The sequence below is a fragment of the Alosa sapidissima genome, chromosome 1, assembly GCF_018492685.1.
Source record: "Alosa sapidissima isolate fAloSap1 chromosome 1, fAloSap1.pri, whole genome shotgun sequence".
NCBI lineage: Eukaryota > Metazoa > Chordata > Actinopteri > Clupeiformes > Clupeidae > Alosa > Alosa sapidissima.
In genome coordinates, this window is record NC_055957.1 from 1,893,319 (window position 1) to 1,913,318 (window position 20,000).

At 48.0% G+C, this 20,000-nt stretch overlaps 1 protein-coding gene and 1 pseudogene across 8 annotated transcripts in view; both read left to right on the forward strand.

Annotated features, from left to right (window-relative positions):
- LOC121718212 overlaps nucleotides 1-3,898 on the forward strand; it is a 19,067-nt pseudogene extending 15,169 nt beyond the window's left edge.
- Nucleotides 3,899-11,036: 7,138 nt separating this feature from the next.
- Nucleotides 11,037-20,000, forward strand: part of mark3a (MAP/microtubule affinity-regulating kinase 3a) — a 45,368-nt gene continuing 36,404 nt past the window's right edge. Inside the window, exons 1-3 of one of the 8 annotated variants that reach the window (XM_042085469.1) lie at nucleotides 11,037-11,933; nucleotides 14,337-14,534; nucleotides 14,835-14,888. In XM_042085469.1, the coding sequence (XP_041941403.1) occupies nucleotides 11,883-11,933; nucleotides 14,337-14,534; nucleotides 14,835-14,888 (303 nt within the window). In that variant the 5' untranslated portion in view covers nucleotides 11,037-11,882. The remainder of the gene's footprint in view (nucleotides 11,934-14,336; nucleotides 14,535-14,834; nucleotides 14,889-20,000) is intronic. The other 7 variants (XM_042085484.1, XM_042085476.1, XM_042085494.1 and 4 more) reach the window with 7 other exon arrangements.

The window sequence follows — 20,000 nt, forward strand, 5'->3', positions numbered from 1 at the left end:
TGTGGATTCATACTGTATGATTTAAACTGGCATATCTTACATAGACAGTGTTGCAGAACTGTTTTTACATACAAGTTGGTTCAATATTGCAAACAACTCATCTATATTATATTTTACCACGTCTGCTCGCGGACCACTTGGGATAGCTTGCGGACCACCAGTGATTCCTGGACCACACTTTGAGAAACACTGATCTACGAATATGACCGTGGTCCAGTCAAATCTTTTACTATCTATGGTCAAATCCCAGCCGAGCTATAACTGTAGCTCGACTTACCTGTGCATGTAAACATACTGACTGACAAAAAATCTGAATGAGTAATTATAACAGACGAGTAGCCCTGTGGACACACAATATTGTTGGAAAATTGAGATGTGTGAAACACTATTTGACTCAAATGGTAATCAGAAATAATTTGTTATGAAAAAAAGACTAAAATGTGTTGACTAAAACTGACTAAGACTAAGATACCTTTAGTTTTCTTTTGACTAAAACTAGACTAAAATGACGAGACTTTTAGTCGACTAAAAAGACTAAAAAGGACATTTCGTCACAAGACTAAGACTAAGACTAAATTAAAAATAGGTGACAAAATTAACACTATTACTCGCCTCTGGGGCGTCAGGGTGGTTACTCGCCTCTGGGGCCCACTGCTGCTCCGAGATCCCCTACAGTTCAGTCCGCCCAGTTACCATGTATGGCCACGAGGGGGCACTGTAGGAGTCTAGGGCCCAGTTACCATGTATGGCCACAAGGGGGCAGGAGTCTTGGCGGTGGAGAGGCTGTGTACCGACAGGAAGAGACTAGCCGGTGGCATCAGAATGTAGCAAGCAGAAGCAAAAGCAGCAATAACTACTGAGCTACTAACCCAGTACTACTGCACTGACGCATCACACACACACACACACACACACACACACACACACACACACACACTCAGAGTGTAACATGCGTGTTGTGTGTGTCAGGTGTCTAAGAAGTACGTGTCGAAGGAGCTGGCCAAGGAGATCCACGCCAGGGCGGCGCCCTTCATCACCTGCAGCAGAGTGAGGAAGAGGAGGACCAGAGCCTAGAGGTCAGCAGCACCACCTCACCGTGTGTGTGTGTGTGTGTGTGTGTGTGTGTGTGTGGGGCGAGAACCTAGAGGTCAGCAGCACCACCTCACCGTGTGTGTGTGTGTGTGTGTGTGTGTGTGTGTGTGTGACGAGAACCTAGAGGTCAGCATCACCACCGTACCGTGTGTGTGTGTGTGTGTGTGTGTGTGTGTGTGTGTGTGTGTGTGGCGAGAACCTAGAGGTCAGCAGCACCACCTCACCGTGTGTGTGTGTGTGTGTGTGTGTGTGTGTGTGTGTGTGTGTGTGTGACGAGAACCTAGAGGTCAGCATCACCACCGTACCGTGTGTGTGTGTGTGTGGCGAGAACCTAGAGGTCAGCATCACCACCTTACCGTATGTGTGTGTGTGTGGCGAGAACCTAGAGGTCAGCATCACCACCTTACCGTATGTGTGTGTGTGTGGCGAGAACCTAGAGGTCAGCAGCACCACCTCACCGTGTGTGTGTGTGTGTGTGTGTGTGTGTGTGTGGCGAGAACCTAGAGGTCAGCAGCACCACCTCACCGTGTGTGTGTGTGTGTGGCGAGAACCTAGAGGTCAGCATCACCACCTTACCGTGTGTGTGTGTGTGGCGAGAACCTAGACGTCAGCATCACCACCTTACCATGTGTGTGTGTGTGTGTGTGTGTGTGTGTGTGGCGAGAACCTAGAGGTCAGCAGCACCACCTCACCGTGTGTGACGAGAACCTAGAGGTCAGCATCACCACCGTACCGTGTGTGTGTGTGTGTGTGTGTGATGAGAACCTAGAGGTCAGCATCACCACCGTACCGTGTATGTGTGTGTGTGTGTGTGTGTGTGTGGCGAGAACCTAGAGGTCAGCATCACCACCTTACCGTGTGTGTGTGTGTGTGGCGAGAACCTAGAGGTCAGCAGCACCACCTCACCGTGTGTGTGTGTGTGTGTGTGTGTGTGTGTGTGGCGAGAACCTAGAGGTCAGCAGCACCACCTCACCGTGTGTGTGTGTGTGTGTGTGTGTGTGTGTGTGTGTGGCGAGAACCTAGAGGTCAGCATCACCACCTTACCGTGTGTGTGTGTGTGGCGAGAACCTAGATGTCAGCATCACCACCTTACCATGTGTGTGTGTGTGTGTGTGTGTGACGAGAACCTAGAGGTCAGCAGCACCACCTCACCGTGTGTGTGTGTGTGTGTGTGTGTGTGTGTGTGTGACGAGAACCTAGAGGTCAGCATCACCACCATACCGTGTGTGTGTGTGTGTGTGTGGCGAGAACCTAGAGGTCAGCAGCACCACCTCACCGTGTGTGTGTGTGTGTGTGTGTGTGTGTGTGTGTGTGTGACGAGAACCTAGAGGTCAGCAGCACCACCTCACCGTGTGTGTGTGTGTGTGTGTGATGAGAACCTAGAGGTCAGCAGCACCACCTCACCGTGTGTGTGTGTGTGTGTGTGTGTGTGTGTGTGTGTGTGTGTGGCGAGAACCTAGAGGTCAGCATCACAACCTTACCGTGTGTGTGTGTGTGTGTGTGTGTGGCGAGAACCTAGAGGTCAGCAGCACCACCTCACCGTGTGTGTGTGTGTGTGTGTGTGTGTGGCGAGAACCTAGACGTCAGCATCACCACCTTACCATGTTTGTGTGTGTGTGTGTGTGTGTGTGTGTGTGTGTGTGTGTGTGTGTGTGACGAGAACCTAGAGGTCAGCATCACCACCGTACCGAGTGTGTGTGTGTGGCGAGAACTTAGAGGTCAGCATCACCACCTTACCGTGTGTGTGTGTGTGTGTGTGTGTGTGTGTGTGTGTGACGAGAACCTAGAGGTCAGCATCACCACCTTACCGTGTGTGTGTGTGTGTGTGTGTGTGGCGAGAACCTAGAGGGCAGCATCACCACCTTACCGTGTGTGTGTGTGTGTGTGTGTGTGTGTGTGACGAGAACCTAGAGGTCAGCATCACCACCTTACCGTGTGTGTGTGTGTGTGTGTGTGTGTGTGTGTGGTGTTTACCTATGTATATGTAATGGTGCGTGTGTGTGTGTTAATAACTGTGTGTGTGTGTGTGTGTGTGTGTGTGTGATCAGGTGGTGTACTCGTCCTCGCCGCGGGAGCTGAAGGTGGAGAAGGTGCAGCCAGTGGTGGAGAAGGACGATGATGACATCGACATCGACGCCATCTAGATGCAGCACCACCTCACCGTGTGTGTGTGTGTGTGTGTGTGTGTGGCGAGAACCTAGAGGTCAGCATCACCACCTTACCGTGTGTGTGTGTGTGGCGAGAACCTAGAGGTCAGCATCACCACCTTACCATGTGTGTGTGTGTGTGTGTGTGTGTGACGAGAACCTAGAGGTCAGCAGCACCACCTCACCGTGTGTGTGTGTGTGTGTGTGTGTGTGTGTGTGGGGCGAGAACCTAGAGGTCAGCAGCACCACCTCACCGTGTGTGTGTGTGTGTGTGTGTGTGTGTGTGTGTGTGTGACGAGAACCTAGAGGTCAGCATCACCACCTTACCGTGTGTGTGTGTGTGTGGTGTTACCTATGTATATGTAATGGTGCGTGTGTGTGTGTTAATACCTGTGTGTGTGTGTGTGTGTGTGTGTGTGTGTGTGTGTGTGTGTGTGTGAGTGATCAGGTGGTGTACTCGTCCTCGGCGCGGGAGCTGAAGGTGGAGAAGGTGCAGCCAGTGGTGGAGAAGGACGATGATGACATCGACATCGACGCCATCTAGATCTAGCTCCTCCCACCACCATGCCGTCTAGTTTTCCCTCAATCTCTCTTAAGCCGTTAAATACATGTTTTGGTATTCAGAGACGCCTGCCTTAAATAAATAAATAATAATAATACATGTTTTGGTATTCAGAGACGCCTGCCTTAAATAAATAAATAATAATAATACATGTTTTGGTATTCAGAGATGCCTGCCTGTTAAATAAATAAATAAATAAATAAAATAATAATAATAAATGTTTTGGTATTCAGAGACACCTGCCTGTTTGGCTGCAGCTCCCAGGATCAGCCTCAAGTCTCAGGAGCGGTCAGTAAGGTCTCTCAGGAGCGATCAGTATGGTCTCAGGAGCAATCAGTAAGGTCTCAAGTCTCAGGAGTGATCAGTAAGGTCTCAAGTCTCAGGAGCAGTCAGTAAGGTCTCAAGTCTCAGGAGTGATCAGTAAGGTCTCAAGTCTCAGGAGCAGTCAGTAAGGTCTCTCAGGAGCGATCAGTAAGGTCTCAGGAGCAATCAGTAAGGTCTCAAGTCTCAGGAGTGATCAGTAAGGTCTCAAGTCTCAGGAGCAGTCAGTAAGGTCTCAAGTCTCAGGAGCGATCAGTAAGGTCTCTCAGGAGTGATCATTAAGGTACATTGAGGGACATTTCAACATTCGTCTTTCTGTTGCTGTGCTAACAGCAAGAATTACTACTACAAAACTGCTGCACTAACTAAACGAGGTGTGAAGCTAGGACTAACGGGGTGGAGCTAGGACTAACTGGGTGGAGCTGGTGTGGAGCTAGGACTAACGGGGTGGAGCTAGGACTAACGGGTGGAGCTAGGACTAACGGGGGTGGGGTTAGGACTAACGGGGGTGGAGCTGGTGTGGAGCTAGGACTAACGTGACTTTGCTCATAGATTGGCGTCAAATTGTGCTCTCACCAACAACCATGTATCTTAATAGGCTAATATCATTCTAAGGTCGCCTTCAAGCAAACAAAACAACACTTTGAAAAACATCTGTTTCGCTGGAAAGGGCAAGGAAGTAGCAACAGGATCTCAGTACAGAGGCCGACAGGTCCAGCCATAGGGCTAATGTTATGAGGGTATTGAAATACGGGATATTTTACAGGAAAATATTGAAATGGGAGGGTTGACATGCTGTACTGGTAACTCTATGGAGTTAGAGCAATATACTGGTAACTCTATGGGGTTAGAGCAATGTACTGGTAACTCCTGAAAATGGTTTCAAGAGAAAGAGGGATTCTGAAATGAATCGTGTAATCCAGTCTTGGTTTTTAAAAAAGAATTGAGACACAAACACACTGGTACTCACTAGTAACTAGGAGCTGGTGACCTGGGTATCCTGGGTAAAAGTCTTGGGTATCTGGAAGTCCTGGGTAAAACTCTTGGGTATCTGGAAGTCCTGGGTAAATGTCTTGGGTATCTGGACCACAGCGACCCAACCCAAGGGGAGCAAAGTCATATGGATGACCTCATGGATGACCTGGTCCTGGACAGCACAACATGGGGGTTCTGATCCAAAAACTAGTCCCCGATTTCTACCTTCCAGACGCGACAGATCAGATGTGTGTGTGTTATGTGTGTTTGTGTGTGTTGCTCATTCAGGTAAGGGCCATTTCTCACACAGGTACGGCTAGTTCCGCTGTAACTGCCATGTGTGTGTAAGAACACAGCCTTTACTAATGTGAGCTTTTACTAATCCAATCCAGGAGAGTAGGCTTCAACACACACACACACTCTGTAAGCAGCAGGCTGGTGCTTTATGGATCACATGGTCAGCAGCCTGGTGTGGGATCACATGGGTTTGGCCTGGACATGAGGGACAGCTCAAGGTTAGGGGGATTTAAAGCTGCCATCGCCAGATTGGCCACAAGGTGGTGCTGCTGAGGCACAGCTTCATGAACCACTGCATAGGAAATGTGCTTCTGATCTCACACAGCACACACACACACACCAGCACAGTAACTCAAACACACACACCAGCAGACAGTAACTCACACACACACACACGCCAGCAGACAGTAACTCACACACACACCAGCAGACAGTAACTCACACACACAGGGCCGGCGGAAGGCAATCCTGCGCCCTGGGCGATATAGGAATATGTCGCCCTTGTGTTAATAGACTGCGTGCCACTTTCGACTGTGTGCTACCTTCCCAGAAGCCCCTGGCTGCAGCGTGCAGATCGGGACTGGTTTCAATGTCGGGGAACTCAACAGTGCTACTTGCCAGCGCTAATGGACCGCAAGGAAAAATAAAAAAAAATGTTGCGGGACTATTGCGATTGCGAGGCCTCACAGAAAAAATGGTAGCCTACAATTAAGCAATTAGGCTTTTCACGTAACATAAACATATTATTATATTATTACAGGCTATTATACAGAAATCGGACTACCTATTTAATATGATGCCGTCTGTTAGGTGTGCATTTAAACGTGACATTAGGAACACACTTTGAGTGTCGCTGTCTCATTACCCCGCGATAGGACCATCTTATTGCGGGGAAACAAGCTCATTGCTCCCCTTATTCGGTGACATGGTGAGATTCAGATGTTTCCTTAGTACATTGTCATCCCTCTGCTACGTTCCACTGCTAGCAACCTGACGATTCAGGCTGAAGATCAGCACCCATACGCGGGAGAAAAGTTTTTCAACCAGTGCACTTTTCTTCCGCAGCACTTTGCTTTGAACGTCTCATTCATGACTGTTATTTAACCGATATCACTGAAAATGAGTGACCTACTACTCCCGCATTTAAACCGTCTATGCCATTATTTGACAATGAATGTGTTTTCAATGTTGTAGCCTATAGCTCGCCACACTGTGGCGCCCCTGGTAGTTTGGCGCCCTGGGCAATTGCCCAGAATGCCCATGCCTTCCACCGGCCCTGCACGCACACACACACACGCACACACACACACACACACACACACACACACACCAGAAGACAGTAACTCACACACATACACACACACACACCAGTAGACACTAACTCACACACACACACCAGCAGACAGTAACTCACACAAACACACACACACACACACACCAGTAGACACTAACTCACACACACACACACCAGCAGACAGTAACTCTCACACACACACACACACACACACACACACACCAGCAGACAGTAACTCACACACACACCAGCAGACAGTAACTCACACACACATACACACACATGCAGACACTAACTCACACACAAACACACACCAGCAGACAGTAACTCACACACACACACACACACCAGCAGACAGTAACTCACACACACACCAGCAGACAGTAACTCACACACACACCAGCAGACAGTAACTCACACACACATACACACACACACACCAGTAGACACTAACTCACACACACACACACACACACACACCAGCAGACAGTAACTCACACACACGCACACACACACCAGCAGACAGTAACTCACACACACACACACACACACCAGCAGACAGTAACTCACACACACGCACACACACACCAGCAGACAGTAACTCACACACACACACACACACACACCAGCAGACAGTAACTCACACACACACACACACACACACACCAGTAGACACTAACTCACACACACACACACACACCAGCAGCAGTAACTCACACAAACACACACACACACCAGCAGACAGTAACTCACACACACACACACACACACACACACCAGTAGACACTAACTCACACACACACACACACACACACACACACCAGCAGACAGTAACTCTCACACACACACACACACCAGCAGACAGTAACTCGCACACACGCACACACACACCAGCAGACAGTAACTCACACACACATACACACACACACACCAGTAGACACTAACTCACACACACACACACCAGCAGACAGTAACTCACACACACGCACACACACCAGCAGACAGTAACTCACACACACACCAGCAGACAGTAACTCACACACACACACACACACCAGTAGACACTAACTCACACACACACACACACCAGCAGCAGTAACTCACACAAACACACACACACACACCAGTAGACACTAACTCACACACACACACACACACCAGCAGACAGTAACTCACACACACACACACACACACCAGCAGACAGTAACTCGCACACACGCACACACACACCAGCAGACAGTAACTCACACACACATACACACACACACACACCAGTAGACACTAACTCACACAAACACAGACCAGCAGACAGTAACTCACACACACACACACACCAGCAGACAGAAACTCACACACACGCTGCACACACCAGCAGACAGTAACTCACACACACACCAGCAGACAGTAACTCACACACACACACACACACACACCAGCAGACAGTAACTCACACACACATCAGCAGACAGTAACTCACACACACACACACACACCAGTAGACACTAACTCACACACACACACACACACACACACACACACCAGCAGACAGTAACTCACACACACACCAGCAGACAGTAACTCACACACACACACACACACACACACACACACACACACACACCAGTAGACACTAACTCACACACACATACACACACACACACCAGCAGACAGTAACTCACACAGACACACACACCAGCACACAGTAACTCACCAAGCACTAACATGCAGGTAGGGTCGGTCACACACACACACACACACACATACACACCTAGGGAGGAGTCAGCAGAGGTCCAACTCTGGAACGGAACCGGACAGAACCCTGAGCTGATCCTGATACTGTGGAGAACCGGACAGAACCCTGAACTGACCCTGTGGAGAACCAGACAGAACCCTGAGCTGACCCTGACACTGTGGAGAACCCTGATACTGTGGAGAACCAGACAGAACCCTGATACTGTGGAGAACCGACAGAACCCTGAGCTGACCCTGATACTGTGGAGGACCCTGATACTGTGGAGAACCAGACAGAACCCTGAGCTGACCCTGATACTGTGGAGAACCGACCTCTGACCTCTGGCCTTGGTACCTCTGATACAACCTTGTGTTAGCCTAGAAATCTAGACGCACCCTAGCGGAAGCAAATTACATTTGCTGCCAGGGCTAGTCTAGCAACTCTCCGTTGGCTTGTGAGCTCGAAAAATTAATCTTCTATCAGGCCAATCAAATCGTGTATAGAGTCGTTAGGCGGGCTTAACATAATGATTGATGGCAGAGTTGCAACGGTTTGGCTTGAATTCCCTGCTACTTGAAACAAAGAAGATGGATGTTGCTGTTGGCGAACAGTGTGACACGAGTTAAGCTTGTTTTAAGATGGCAAAAGTTTGAACTAGCCAACTAGCTCCGCTGGTGGGAAACGCATGGGACTCAGCGCTGTCCTATTGCGTGCAGAGGGAATTTGAAAGGCAACCGATTATCCCGCCCCTCGGACCGAGCACTGCGAACGGTGAGTGCCCAGACCCTACATTTTAATGTGCGTGTGGCTCTTCAGGCTAACCTTGTGTATCAACCAATGTGCGTGTGTGTGTGAATAATAATAATAATACTAATAATAATAATAATAATAATAATAAGCTTTATTTGTATAGCACCTTTTTATACCCAGAATGCAGCTCAAAGTGCTTTATATTTGGAGCACTTACACAATAATAGAGAAAAAGAAAAGAAGAAAAAATAATAATAATGCAAACAAACAAACAAACAAACAAACAAACAAACAAAACATTGGGAATTTAGAATTAGATGACAACTCACAGGTAAATAGCAGCAGTAGAATTAGATGACAATTCACAGGTAAATAGCAGAAGTAGAATTTGAAATAATTTGAAGAAATAGGCAACAAGATAAAAGTGTGTTAACTAAAAGCTCATATACACACTAGAAGGGGGTTACTTGCGCTTCAGCCTGGTTGGTGCTCACAGAACAGGACGCAGAAGTCAAAAGAGGACATCCAAGGTCTAACAGGAGCCAAGGAGCAGGACCGGAGCACTCAATGCTTTAAGTGATTTTTATTAGCCTAGTGCAAACCGACTAACGTTTTGATGCCCATGCGTCTTCTTCAGAGTCAAATACACACATACACACATGTTTTCAGGTCTTTTTAAAAGGTATTTACTGCACTTTTATGTACAGAGGCAGGGAGTTCCTGATGCATGATGGAGAAAAGCAGCTTCTCCACTTTGCTCGCGGAGCACTTTGGGCACAATTTAAAGATTAGCATTGTGTGTAAAGTTGTCACAGAGAGATTTAAAAGATTATGTATGGTGCAGACTATATGCAAGTATAAGTATACTCTTTTGATCCCGTGAGGTCTGTACATATAAGTATTTATTCTTTTGATCCCGTGAGGGAAATTTGGTCTCTGCATTTATCACAATCCGTGAATTAGTGAAACACACTCAGCACACAGTGAACACACAGTGAGGTGAAGCACACACGAATCCCGGTGCAGTGAGCTGCCTGCAACAACAGCAGCGCTCGGGGAGCAGTGAGGGGTTAGGTGCCTTGCTCAAGGGCACTTCAGCCGTGCCTATGGTCAGGGTTTGAACCGGCATCCCTCCGGTTACAAGTCCGAGGCGCTAACCAGTTGGCCACGGCTGCCCCTTCAATTCAGCTTCCTCACTTCACAGGCTACTGCATTTTCTACCTGTCCATATTTAGTAAGATTGTCCAGCCCTCCCCCTACCGTCACACCTGTGCTTCATGGGCAACAACTATGAGGACACCGCAGTGCACCCTCACACGTCTCGGCATGGTCTGGACCGACACGGACAGACCCGCAGGCTGCACGAGCCCCCTCCTATTCTCCTGAAGAGGGCGCAGTGGAGCAGCAGACTGCCTGCAGCAGCAGCGTGTCATGTGGTCACAAGTGTTTGTTGGTGAACTGATCTGTGAGGAAGTTGTGTGCAACTGCCTCGGCGACACCCCAGCGATTTAGAAACATCGCACGACTAGGAGGAAGTTTCATCTCCAATCATGTTAGTAAACAAACAGTGAAGAAGACACTTGGCTGTTGTCCATAGTTAAACGTAGGCCAACAACAAAAACAATTAAATCCTATCTGTAGACTTTTCCAAATTAATCTGCAGTAAACCCTAGACCTATTGGCTAAGTAAGATCGGACGATTGAAACATAATTTGTTTACCTACATTTAGCGTAGACCTACATTTAGCGTAGACCCATATAAGAATCTTGGCATTTCTTATATTAAAATGGTTCATGTTGTTGACAGTCCTGCCATTCACAAGGGCCCATTTGTTAAATACAAGAGGCACTGTGAGACAAGGTTAAAGAACCTCCTTTAGGGAAGTGCTGTGACGATAGTCGACGCAAGCAAGTAAGTTTTTTTTTTTCTAAACTGACGAAAACCGACTGAAAGTTTGAAACGAAAAGCCGTGTGCTGGCTGCGCCGGTCGCCAATGAGCTCCAGGACTCGACTGTTTCCTCACTTCCTCTCGCACTCCAGGGCTTGGCTCGGAACTCCGCCGCTATTGGGTGGCCATCTTGGATCTGGCTGTAACGCAAAGCGACAGACAGTTATGGGTGGAATGGGAGCGACCGTAAGCTCCATTTCTCGGGGGCATTACCGCATCTGACCTTTCTGGCTCGATCGCCCAGAGACTAAGATTAAGCGGAATAATGAAAATCAACCATTGGGGTTAAACTCCGATGTCATCTGGCTCGATTCGGGATTTCTCTCCGCTTCGTCCTCCACTGACTGCGGCGGAGTTCTCGAGGCCCTGTTGGGCAGACCAGGCGTCACGGTATTTTTCCTTCTCAGCACCGGACATCCGATACTCATAGTAAACGGAAACAACAGGCCAAAGCGGCCCTTTTCTTATCCATGTTTTAGTTTTCAGTATTAGTTATCGGAATGTATTTGTTGTTTTAGTCGCAGATGACCAGTTTGGGATGACATTCTGTTAAAATCGTCGTGACCGTGGCTAGATCAGTGTCGGTGTCTGAAATCCAAGTTAAAAGTTTTCAGCAAGTTTGATTCAGTTGTCTGATTATATTTGACGAGAATCCATGATATTAGGACGGAGCTATCTGCCAGCTCGCATTTCAGCATCATATTCACGAGATTGGTGCAGTCCAAATACGGTAGCCTAGTCTGAGCGGACCGAATCTAACAAAATGTCAACAAGAACACCACTACCCACCGTCAACGAACGGAAGACGGAGAACGTAAGTACACCCTATCTTGCTCTTCTCATTTCTCCTTCGTGTTGTTACATTGTCAGTTTATAATTTTTTATTAAAGTGAGTTATGATTGATTTGTTTGTCGGGGTAGCTGTCCGGCCTCAGACCGTGGGTTCGTTGCCTGGTTGTTCTGGCCCGTGTCGTAATGCCTAGCTCGGGGTAGTGCTGACCTCGCGTTTGGAATGGATTAGCTCCATTGTGTCCGTCCCGAGACAGATGGTCCACCGGCCCGAAATGACGCACGGGCTCGGGCAGGGAGCCCGTCGGTGATCTGCAGGAATGCGACATTTGCTTGACTCAGGTGAGATAGGAGGTAGAGCACGCAGAGAGGACGGACAGGAGGGCACGAGCACGGGCATTAGTCATACCCCCCCCCCTCCGTCTCCTGCGGATGCAGCGATGCTGTTGCTGTGAGAATAAACTGCATCTCGCGCTGCCTCTGCACCGCATGAAGCGATGCGACTGATCACAAACATCAGCTCGCACCTTCTCCCGTGTCTGAGGGTGTTCCCCACGAGCACACAGACGGGGGTATCTACGGGGAACAATGGACTCGTGATCGAAACCTCAGATGGTGAAACGGACTAATTGATTCTATGCAGATGGCAGTTGAAAGGGGAGGCTGCAAACCGACCTGATTCAGAAAGGGTTTCCCCACAGTGCAGGTGTGTGTGTGTGATGGGGGGGGGGGGGCAGAGATGACGCTGTGACTGGACAGAGATGTTTCTCAGCGGTCCAAATGAAGACGTCTCTGATGCCCCATGAGATTGAATGTACACAAGTGTGACACACACACACAGACACTGACACACACACCTGTAGGGTGTGAGTTGCAGCACGCATGCGTAGTCAGCCCGGTGCCAGCCCGGCCGCCCATCAGTGTGGTCTCGCGTGGCGTACAGGAGGGACGCGTATCTGACCTCTGAGCCGCCTGGCACAGCTCGGACCGAATGGAGCGCATGCAGTGCAACACCAGGCACCGCGTCAGCATCGTGAGGGCAGGGTGTGTGTGTGTGTGGGTGGTTGTGTGTGTGTGTGTGTGTGTGTGTGTGTAGGGGTGGGTGGTTGTGTGTGTGTGTGTGTGTAGGGGTGGGTGGGTGGGTGTGTGTGTGTGTGTGTGTGTGTAGGGGTGGGTGGGTGGGTGGGTGTGTGTAGGGGTGGGTAGTTGTGTATGGTTGTGTGTGTGTGTGTGGTGTATGTGTGTGTGTGTCTGTGTGTCTGTGTGTGTTAGGGGTGGGCGATATATATCGTCTGCGATAATATCGTGATTGTTGTGCAAATCGCGATGTGCAAATTGACATTATCGAGTATTTAAATTACTTATGGGGAAAAAAATCACGCACTGAAGACTCCTACATTCCCAGGAGGTAGGCTATGCGGGAGAAGTGCAGCAGAGCAAGTGTCACGTGATCACTAGTGGGTCACAACGTTGTCCCACGCAGCCTAATGTTTATTTTGTGCAGCGAGAGTAGCCTACTTGGGATTTAATGCGGCTACTTCTGTTCAAGTAGCATTGATGAGACAGTCACGTTTTTTCCTACACGGTATTATATGGAGAGAAAACATTAGCCTTTGAGTATTTTAATAGTCAGTTGTAAACAAATAACTCTTCTCATGTAACTCTTTTGTAAATGGACTGAAGTTCGCTCTAAATATCTACGTTTACCGATTATGCTAACCGTTAGCATCTCTATGGGATTTCTCATTTACATTAGCCATAAGCTAACGCATTAGTTTCTATTCTGTAACTTGGAATGCTAGCCTACGTGATTGCTCTAAAACAAAACATAGAAGGAAATAACTGAGATGTAGGCTACTCTGTTGGTCTGCTCTTAGTTTTACATTGAATCCTATGTAAAGGTTTGAAAGGAACTTCAGCTTCAGACTTTCTCTTGGGAAACTGTTAGGCCTATTCATCTTCTCTAATGTAGCTGGCTAGACCATGTCATTGCCACACACACAAGTGGGGGCAGAATTGGAAATGTGTCAGAGTGACAATGCTTTGGTTGATTTGGTTAAAAAGTCACAGGTTAGGTTATTGGTTATTATTGTAATGATGCTATTCATAAATAATGAGCTGTAAAGTAACTCAGACTTTAACAAAAACAATTTTTCAAAGGATATCGACTAATTATCGTTATCGTCAAAATCACAAAAAATATCGAGATATTATTTTTTGTCCATATCGCCTGTGTGTGTGTGTGTGTCTGTGTGTGTGTTTCCTAATGCGTGTCCAACAGGACTAATTGTAGCTGTATTTGCATCTGTGTGTGTGTGTGTGTGTGTGTGTGTGTGTTTCCTAATGCGTGTCCAACAGGACTAATTGTAGCTGTATTTGCATCTGTGTGTGTGTGTGTGTATGTGTGTGTGTGTGTGTGTTCCTGCAGCACACATCTAACGGGCATGGCCGCGTGGAGGTGGCGTCGCGGTCGGCCCGGTCCAGCGGCCGCTCTCGGTCGTCAGGCAGCGGCTCCGTTGCTGAGGACCAGCCCCCCCACGTGGGGAACTACCGGCTCCTCAAGACCATCGGCAAGGGCAACTTCGCCAAGGTCAAGCTGGCCCGTCACATCCTCACCGGACGAGAGGTGAAACACACACACACACACACACACACACACACACACCAGGTGAGCAGGGCTGTCATGGAGATTTAGTCCAACACACGGGACAACTGAAATTGAACATACTCTCTCTGTCTTGCACACACACACACACACACACACACACACACACACACACACACACACACACACCAGGTGAGCAGGGCTGTCATAGAGATTTAGTCCAACACACGGGACAACTGAAATTGAACATACTCTCTCTGTCTTGCACACACACACACGTATGTGTGTGACCCTGTTTGACCAGTCTGTTGTCTTCCGTAGGTGGCCATTAAAATCATTGATAAGACGCAGCTCAACCCAACCAGTCTGCAGAAGGTAACAATGTGTGTGTGTGTGTGTGTGTGTGTGTGTGTGTGTCTGTGTGTCTGTGTGAGTGTGTGTGCGTATGTGTGTGTGTGCGTGCATGTGTGTGTGTGTGTGGTGTGCGGGTATGTGTTTCCTTTTAAAAGTGTGTGTGTGAGTGTAGGGCTGGGGCGGTCGGTAAGCAAGAAATTATTGCGGTTTTGCACCCCCCCCCCACACTGGACCAAATGCTTCAGACATGAAAGAAATAAGCAGTTTATCAACAAGGCTATCACGATTTTAGAAATGTTACATTCATGACACTTAGCCTAATGTTACAACGGTAAGCTACCACACCTTTAATGGCTGCGTCAGGTTATAACAAAGCCTAGACTTACATGTCGCTGTTAAGTTAAATTCTTAACAAACTAGAACAACCTTTTGCATTTGCTGCCTAACACAAAAAGGTCGGGTTTGCTTCATCTTTTGATGATACGTTTTCAAGTTTTGTTTTGAAAACGGAGGGTTAGCCTACTTAACTTAACTGTGGTTTTCTGAGTATCAATGTCATAAGATGGTTCATCACATTACACATCATGACATTACATAGGCTACTATGTGCACACATGTGCAGGCAATGATAGGATTCCACTTCATGTAGGCTAGCCACCTGCAGACGTCTAAGCTGACGGCATAACGTCATTATCTCTGAGATTCTGCTCCGTTTTCAACCCGGAATTGTGCTTATGTCATGGTTGAAAACGTCGAAGTTGAATCCCACAAATGTTTCACAGATATTTTTTTTTTGCGGTGATGATGGTGACAAGCTCAGACCCGCGGTAGGGGTCACGTGACCGCGGTATTGCGGGTACCTTCCCATCCCTACACACACACACACACACACACACACACTAGGGGTCACGTGAATGCGGTTACCTGCCCAGCCCTATGTGAGTGTGTGTGTGTGAATGTGCGTGTGTCTGTGTGAGTGTGTGTGTGTGAATGTGCGTGTGTCTGTGTGAGTGTGTGTGTGCGAATGTGCGTGTGTCTGTGTGAGTGTGTGTGTGTGAATGTGCGTGTCAAGTCAAGTCAAGTCAAGTCGGCTTTTATTGTCAATTTCTTTACATGCACTGGTCATACAAAGAATTGAAATTTCGTTTCTCTGTGTGTGTGTGTGTGAATGTGCTTGTGTGTACGAGTGTGCATGTGTGTGTGTGTGTGTGTGTGTTGTGCGGGTATCAGTTTCCTTTTTTAAAAGTGTGTCTGTGTGTGTGCTTGTGGTGTGTTCTAGTCATCATGTTTATGGCCTGTGTGTGTTGCTGTTGGTGTTGGAAGGCTAACTGACCTGGATCACAGCGAAAAAGTGTGTGTGTGTGTGTGTGTGTGTGGGTGTGTATGTGTTTCTACTCCTGTGTCTATGAGGCTGCTGGTCATAACAGTAGAGTTAAGCATGAGTGACCCTTAATTGGTGTTGCACTAACGATACGTGAGTGTGAGTGTGTGTGTGTGTGTGTGTGTGTGTGTGTGCGCCAGGAGCTTAAGCAGAACTACACCAGAATGTCAACAGGAAAACGGTTGCATCACTACAAGCTCTGGTAGTCATGTGTGTGCAGTAACACATGAACACACACACACACACACACATATGAACACACACACACACATCAACACATAGACACACACACACACACATCAACACATGGACACACACACACACACACACCAACACATGAACACACACACACACACATCAACACATGAACACACACACACACACACACCAACACATCAACACACACACACACACATGAACACACACATCAACACACACACACATCAACACACACACACACACACCAACACAGCCGGGCAGCCGTAGCCTACTGGTAGCTGCTCATAGCTGCTAATAGCTGCTAATAGCTTCTCATAGCTGCTCACTGCATGTGTCTCATAGCTGCTCATAGCTGCTCACTGCATGTGTCTCATAGCTGCTCACTGCATGTGTCTCATAGCTGCTCATAGCTGCTCACTGCATGTGTCTCATAGCTGCTCACTGCATGTGTCTCATAGCTCATGTGGCTTACACACTGTTGCTAGCAGTGGTGTGTGGCTAATAGCTACCAATAGCCATTAATAGCTAGCTGTAGCCAATAATAGTTACTCTCTCCCTCCCTCTCTCTCTCTCCCTCTCTTTCCCTCCCTCTCCCCCTCCCTCTCTCCTCTCCCCCTCTCTCTCTCTCTCTCCTCTCTTCCTCTCCCCCTCTCTCTCTCCCTCCCTCTCCCCCTCCCTCTCTCCTCCCTCTCTCCTCTCCCCCTCTCTCTCTCTCTCTCTCTCTCTCTCTCTCTCTCCCTCTCCCCCTCCCTCTCTCCTCTCCCCCTCCCCCTCTCTCTCTCCTTCTCTCTCTCCTTCTCTCTCTCTCTCTCTCCCCTTCTCTCTCTCCCTCCCCCTCTCTCTCTCTCCTTCTCTCTCTCTCTCTCTCTCCTTCTCTCCCTCTCTCCTCTCCCTCTCTCTCTCTCTCTCTCTCTCCTTCTCTCTCTCCCTCTCTCCTCTCTCTCTCTCTCCTTCTCTCTCTCTCTCTCTCCCTCTCTCTCTCTCTCTCTCCTTCTCTCTCTCCCTCTCTCTCTCTCTCTCTCTCCTTCTCTCTCTCCCTCCCTCTCTCTCTCTCCCCCAGTGGTATTTGGGGCAGAGTAGCCCTAGAGCAGTAGAGTTAAGTCTGTAAGCCGTGAGATTACACACACACGCACACACACCCCCCACACCTAACACCTCACCCTCAGCTCAGCTCTCCTTGCTTCATACAACTCCACCGCTATCTCCCTGTGTGTGTGTGTGTGTGTGTGTGTGTGTGTGTGTGTGTCAGAGTGTCAGAGAGAGGAAGTTGTGCTGGTATTGCTGCCAAAGGTGTATATCAGAGTCCTGCACGGGTCCATTTTTGGGGACCCGCACCCGCAAGTTCAGCACCAGATCCGACCCGTCACCGTGATACCACACACGCACACCCCCCCCACACCCCACACACACACACACACACACACACACACACACACAACCAGTCACCGTGATAATATCCAAATGAAATCTGCACCCGCCCAGACCCGTTAATATTTGGCCCGTTACCCGATCCGTGCCCGCGATAAATCACACACAAGCTGAAATCATTCCAATTACAGTGCTTTGTTTTTGTCTTGCACCTCTCAACTTCACAATAAGTGTAAGTATAAATACACTTTTGATCCCGTGAGGGAAATTTGGTCTCTGCATTTATCCCAATCCGTGAATTAGTGAAACACACTCAGCACACAGTGAACACACAGTGAGGTGAAGCACACACGAATCCCGGTGCAGTGAGCTGCCTGCATCAACAGCGGCGCTCGGGGAGCAGTGAGGGGTTAGGTGCCTTGCTCAAGGGCACTTCAGCCGTGCCAACTGGTCGGGGTTCGAACCGACAACCCTCCGGTTACAAGTCCGAAGTGCTAACCAGTAGGCCACGGCTGCCCCAATAGGCTCTCTACGGGCCAATTAAATAGCCTAGCGGGCTCTATGGGCTAATGAAATAGCCTAGCGGGCTCTATGGGCTAATGAAAAAGCCTAGCGGGCTCTATGGGCTAATGAAATAGCCTAGCGGGCTCAATATGGGCTAATGAAACAGCCTAGCGGGCTCTCTATGGGCTAATGAAACAGCCTAGCGGGCTCTCTATGGGCTAATGAAACAGCCTAGCGGACTCTCTATGGGCTAATGAAATAGCCTAGCGGGCTCTCTATGGGCTAATGAAACAGCCTAGCGGACTCTATGGGCTAATGAAATAGCCTGATGGGTATTTTCTTTCGCACTGTTGCAGCACGTAGGGCTACAAAAATAGCCTAATGCAAACATTTAACTGGCCCCTGTCAACTTTCACATTTCAGTGTGACGCCGAAGCCGAAAAAAAAGGTTAGTATGAAAAAACTGGTCGGGTGTCACTCCCGGGATGTTTTTTTAATTCTAGTTGCTAATCACACCATTTAGCCTAATGTGACTTGAGAGGGACAGGATTCAGGAACTAAGACAGGCCCATCTTCTGTCTGACTCACGCCACGTTAACCCATGCATTAAACCACATGTCACTTGAACGCTTGAACATACCGGTAGTTGACAATGGAGAAACGCTTAGCTTACTTCGTTTATGACAGAAATGAACTGTGCCAACATGTAGAAACACAACCCACAACAAATGGTGCAAATCTCCTTTACTTTATAGTACGCGATTCACATTAGGCTAACTAGGCCATCACCGTGAGTGCATACAAAAAGTTTTGCAATTTACCTTCGTTACTACCAGCAGTCGTTACTTTTTTACTGCGTTGATTCATGATTGAGTGCGCATCTAATGTAACAGCGGTGTCTTCGCGGAGACATCCTCTCAGTTTCATTTTTGCTGTTGTTGTGAGCGAGCTTAGGCCTATAGACTACGATATGGGAAATACTTTATACGATCAGCTTCAGAAATGAATGGGTTTTTCTTGGCCTGTGCTACACCTTTCCACCAAGTTGTGCAAAAATTGTAGTTTTTGCAATGTTGACAAACATGCGTAGCACATAGAAGCTCTTGATAGCGCATGCCACTAACGTCTATAAAAACAATATATTTATGGAATAAAAATTGACAGGTACCTCGCATTAGCATTGCTGTTTATTCTTAAACTGCAATTTTCAGCAGCCAGCGGAGGGCATTTAGCCTACTATGCTTCCGGACAATATTTTGCGTCTCCCCTAATTCTGAAGCAGTGGCACCGATAAATGAAGAGGAAACACAGAAGAAAGTTAATGCTTTAAATAGGCTACATCAATACAATATACAATATGTGAAGTGAAACTAGACTGGGCATAATAACCTGTGACTAGTTTTAGGCTACTTATTGTTAAATTGCAATATGAGCGGCAGCCAGCAGGGGAGGATACGTCGCAGGATTATTTAAAAAGCAAATGTGTGTCTGCCCTGATTCTGATACCGTGGTGGTATTAATTAAACCGTGGAGGGCCACCATGCTGAAATAAACGTAGAGGAAACACTGCATTTGATTTGAGTATTTCACATTCAATCTAAATCTTAAGCTAATGAATAATATAGCCTAAAGTACGCTTTCTTTTGCACGATTCAAATAGC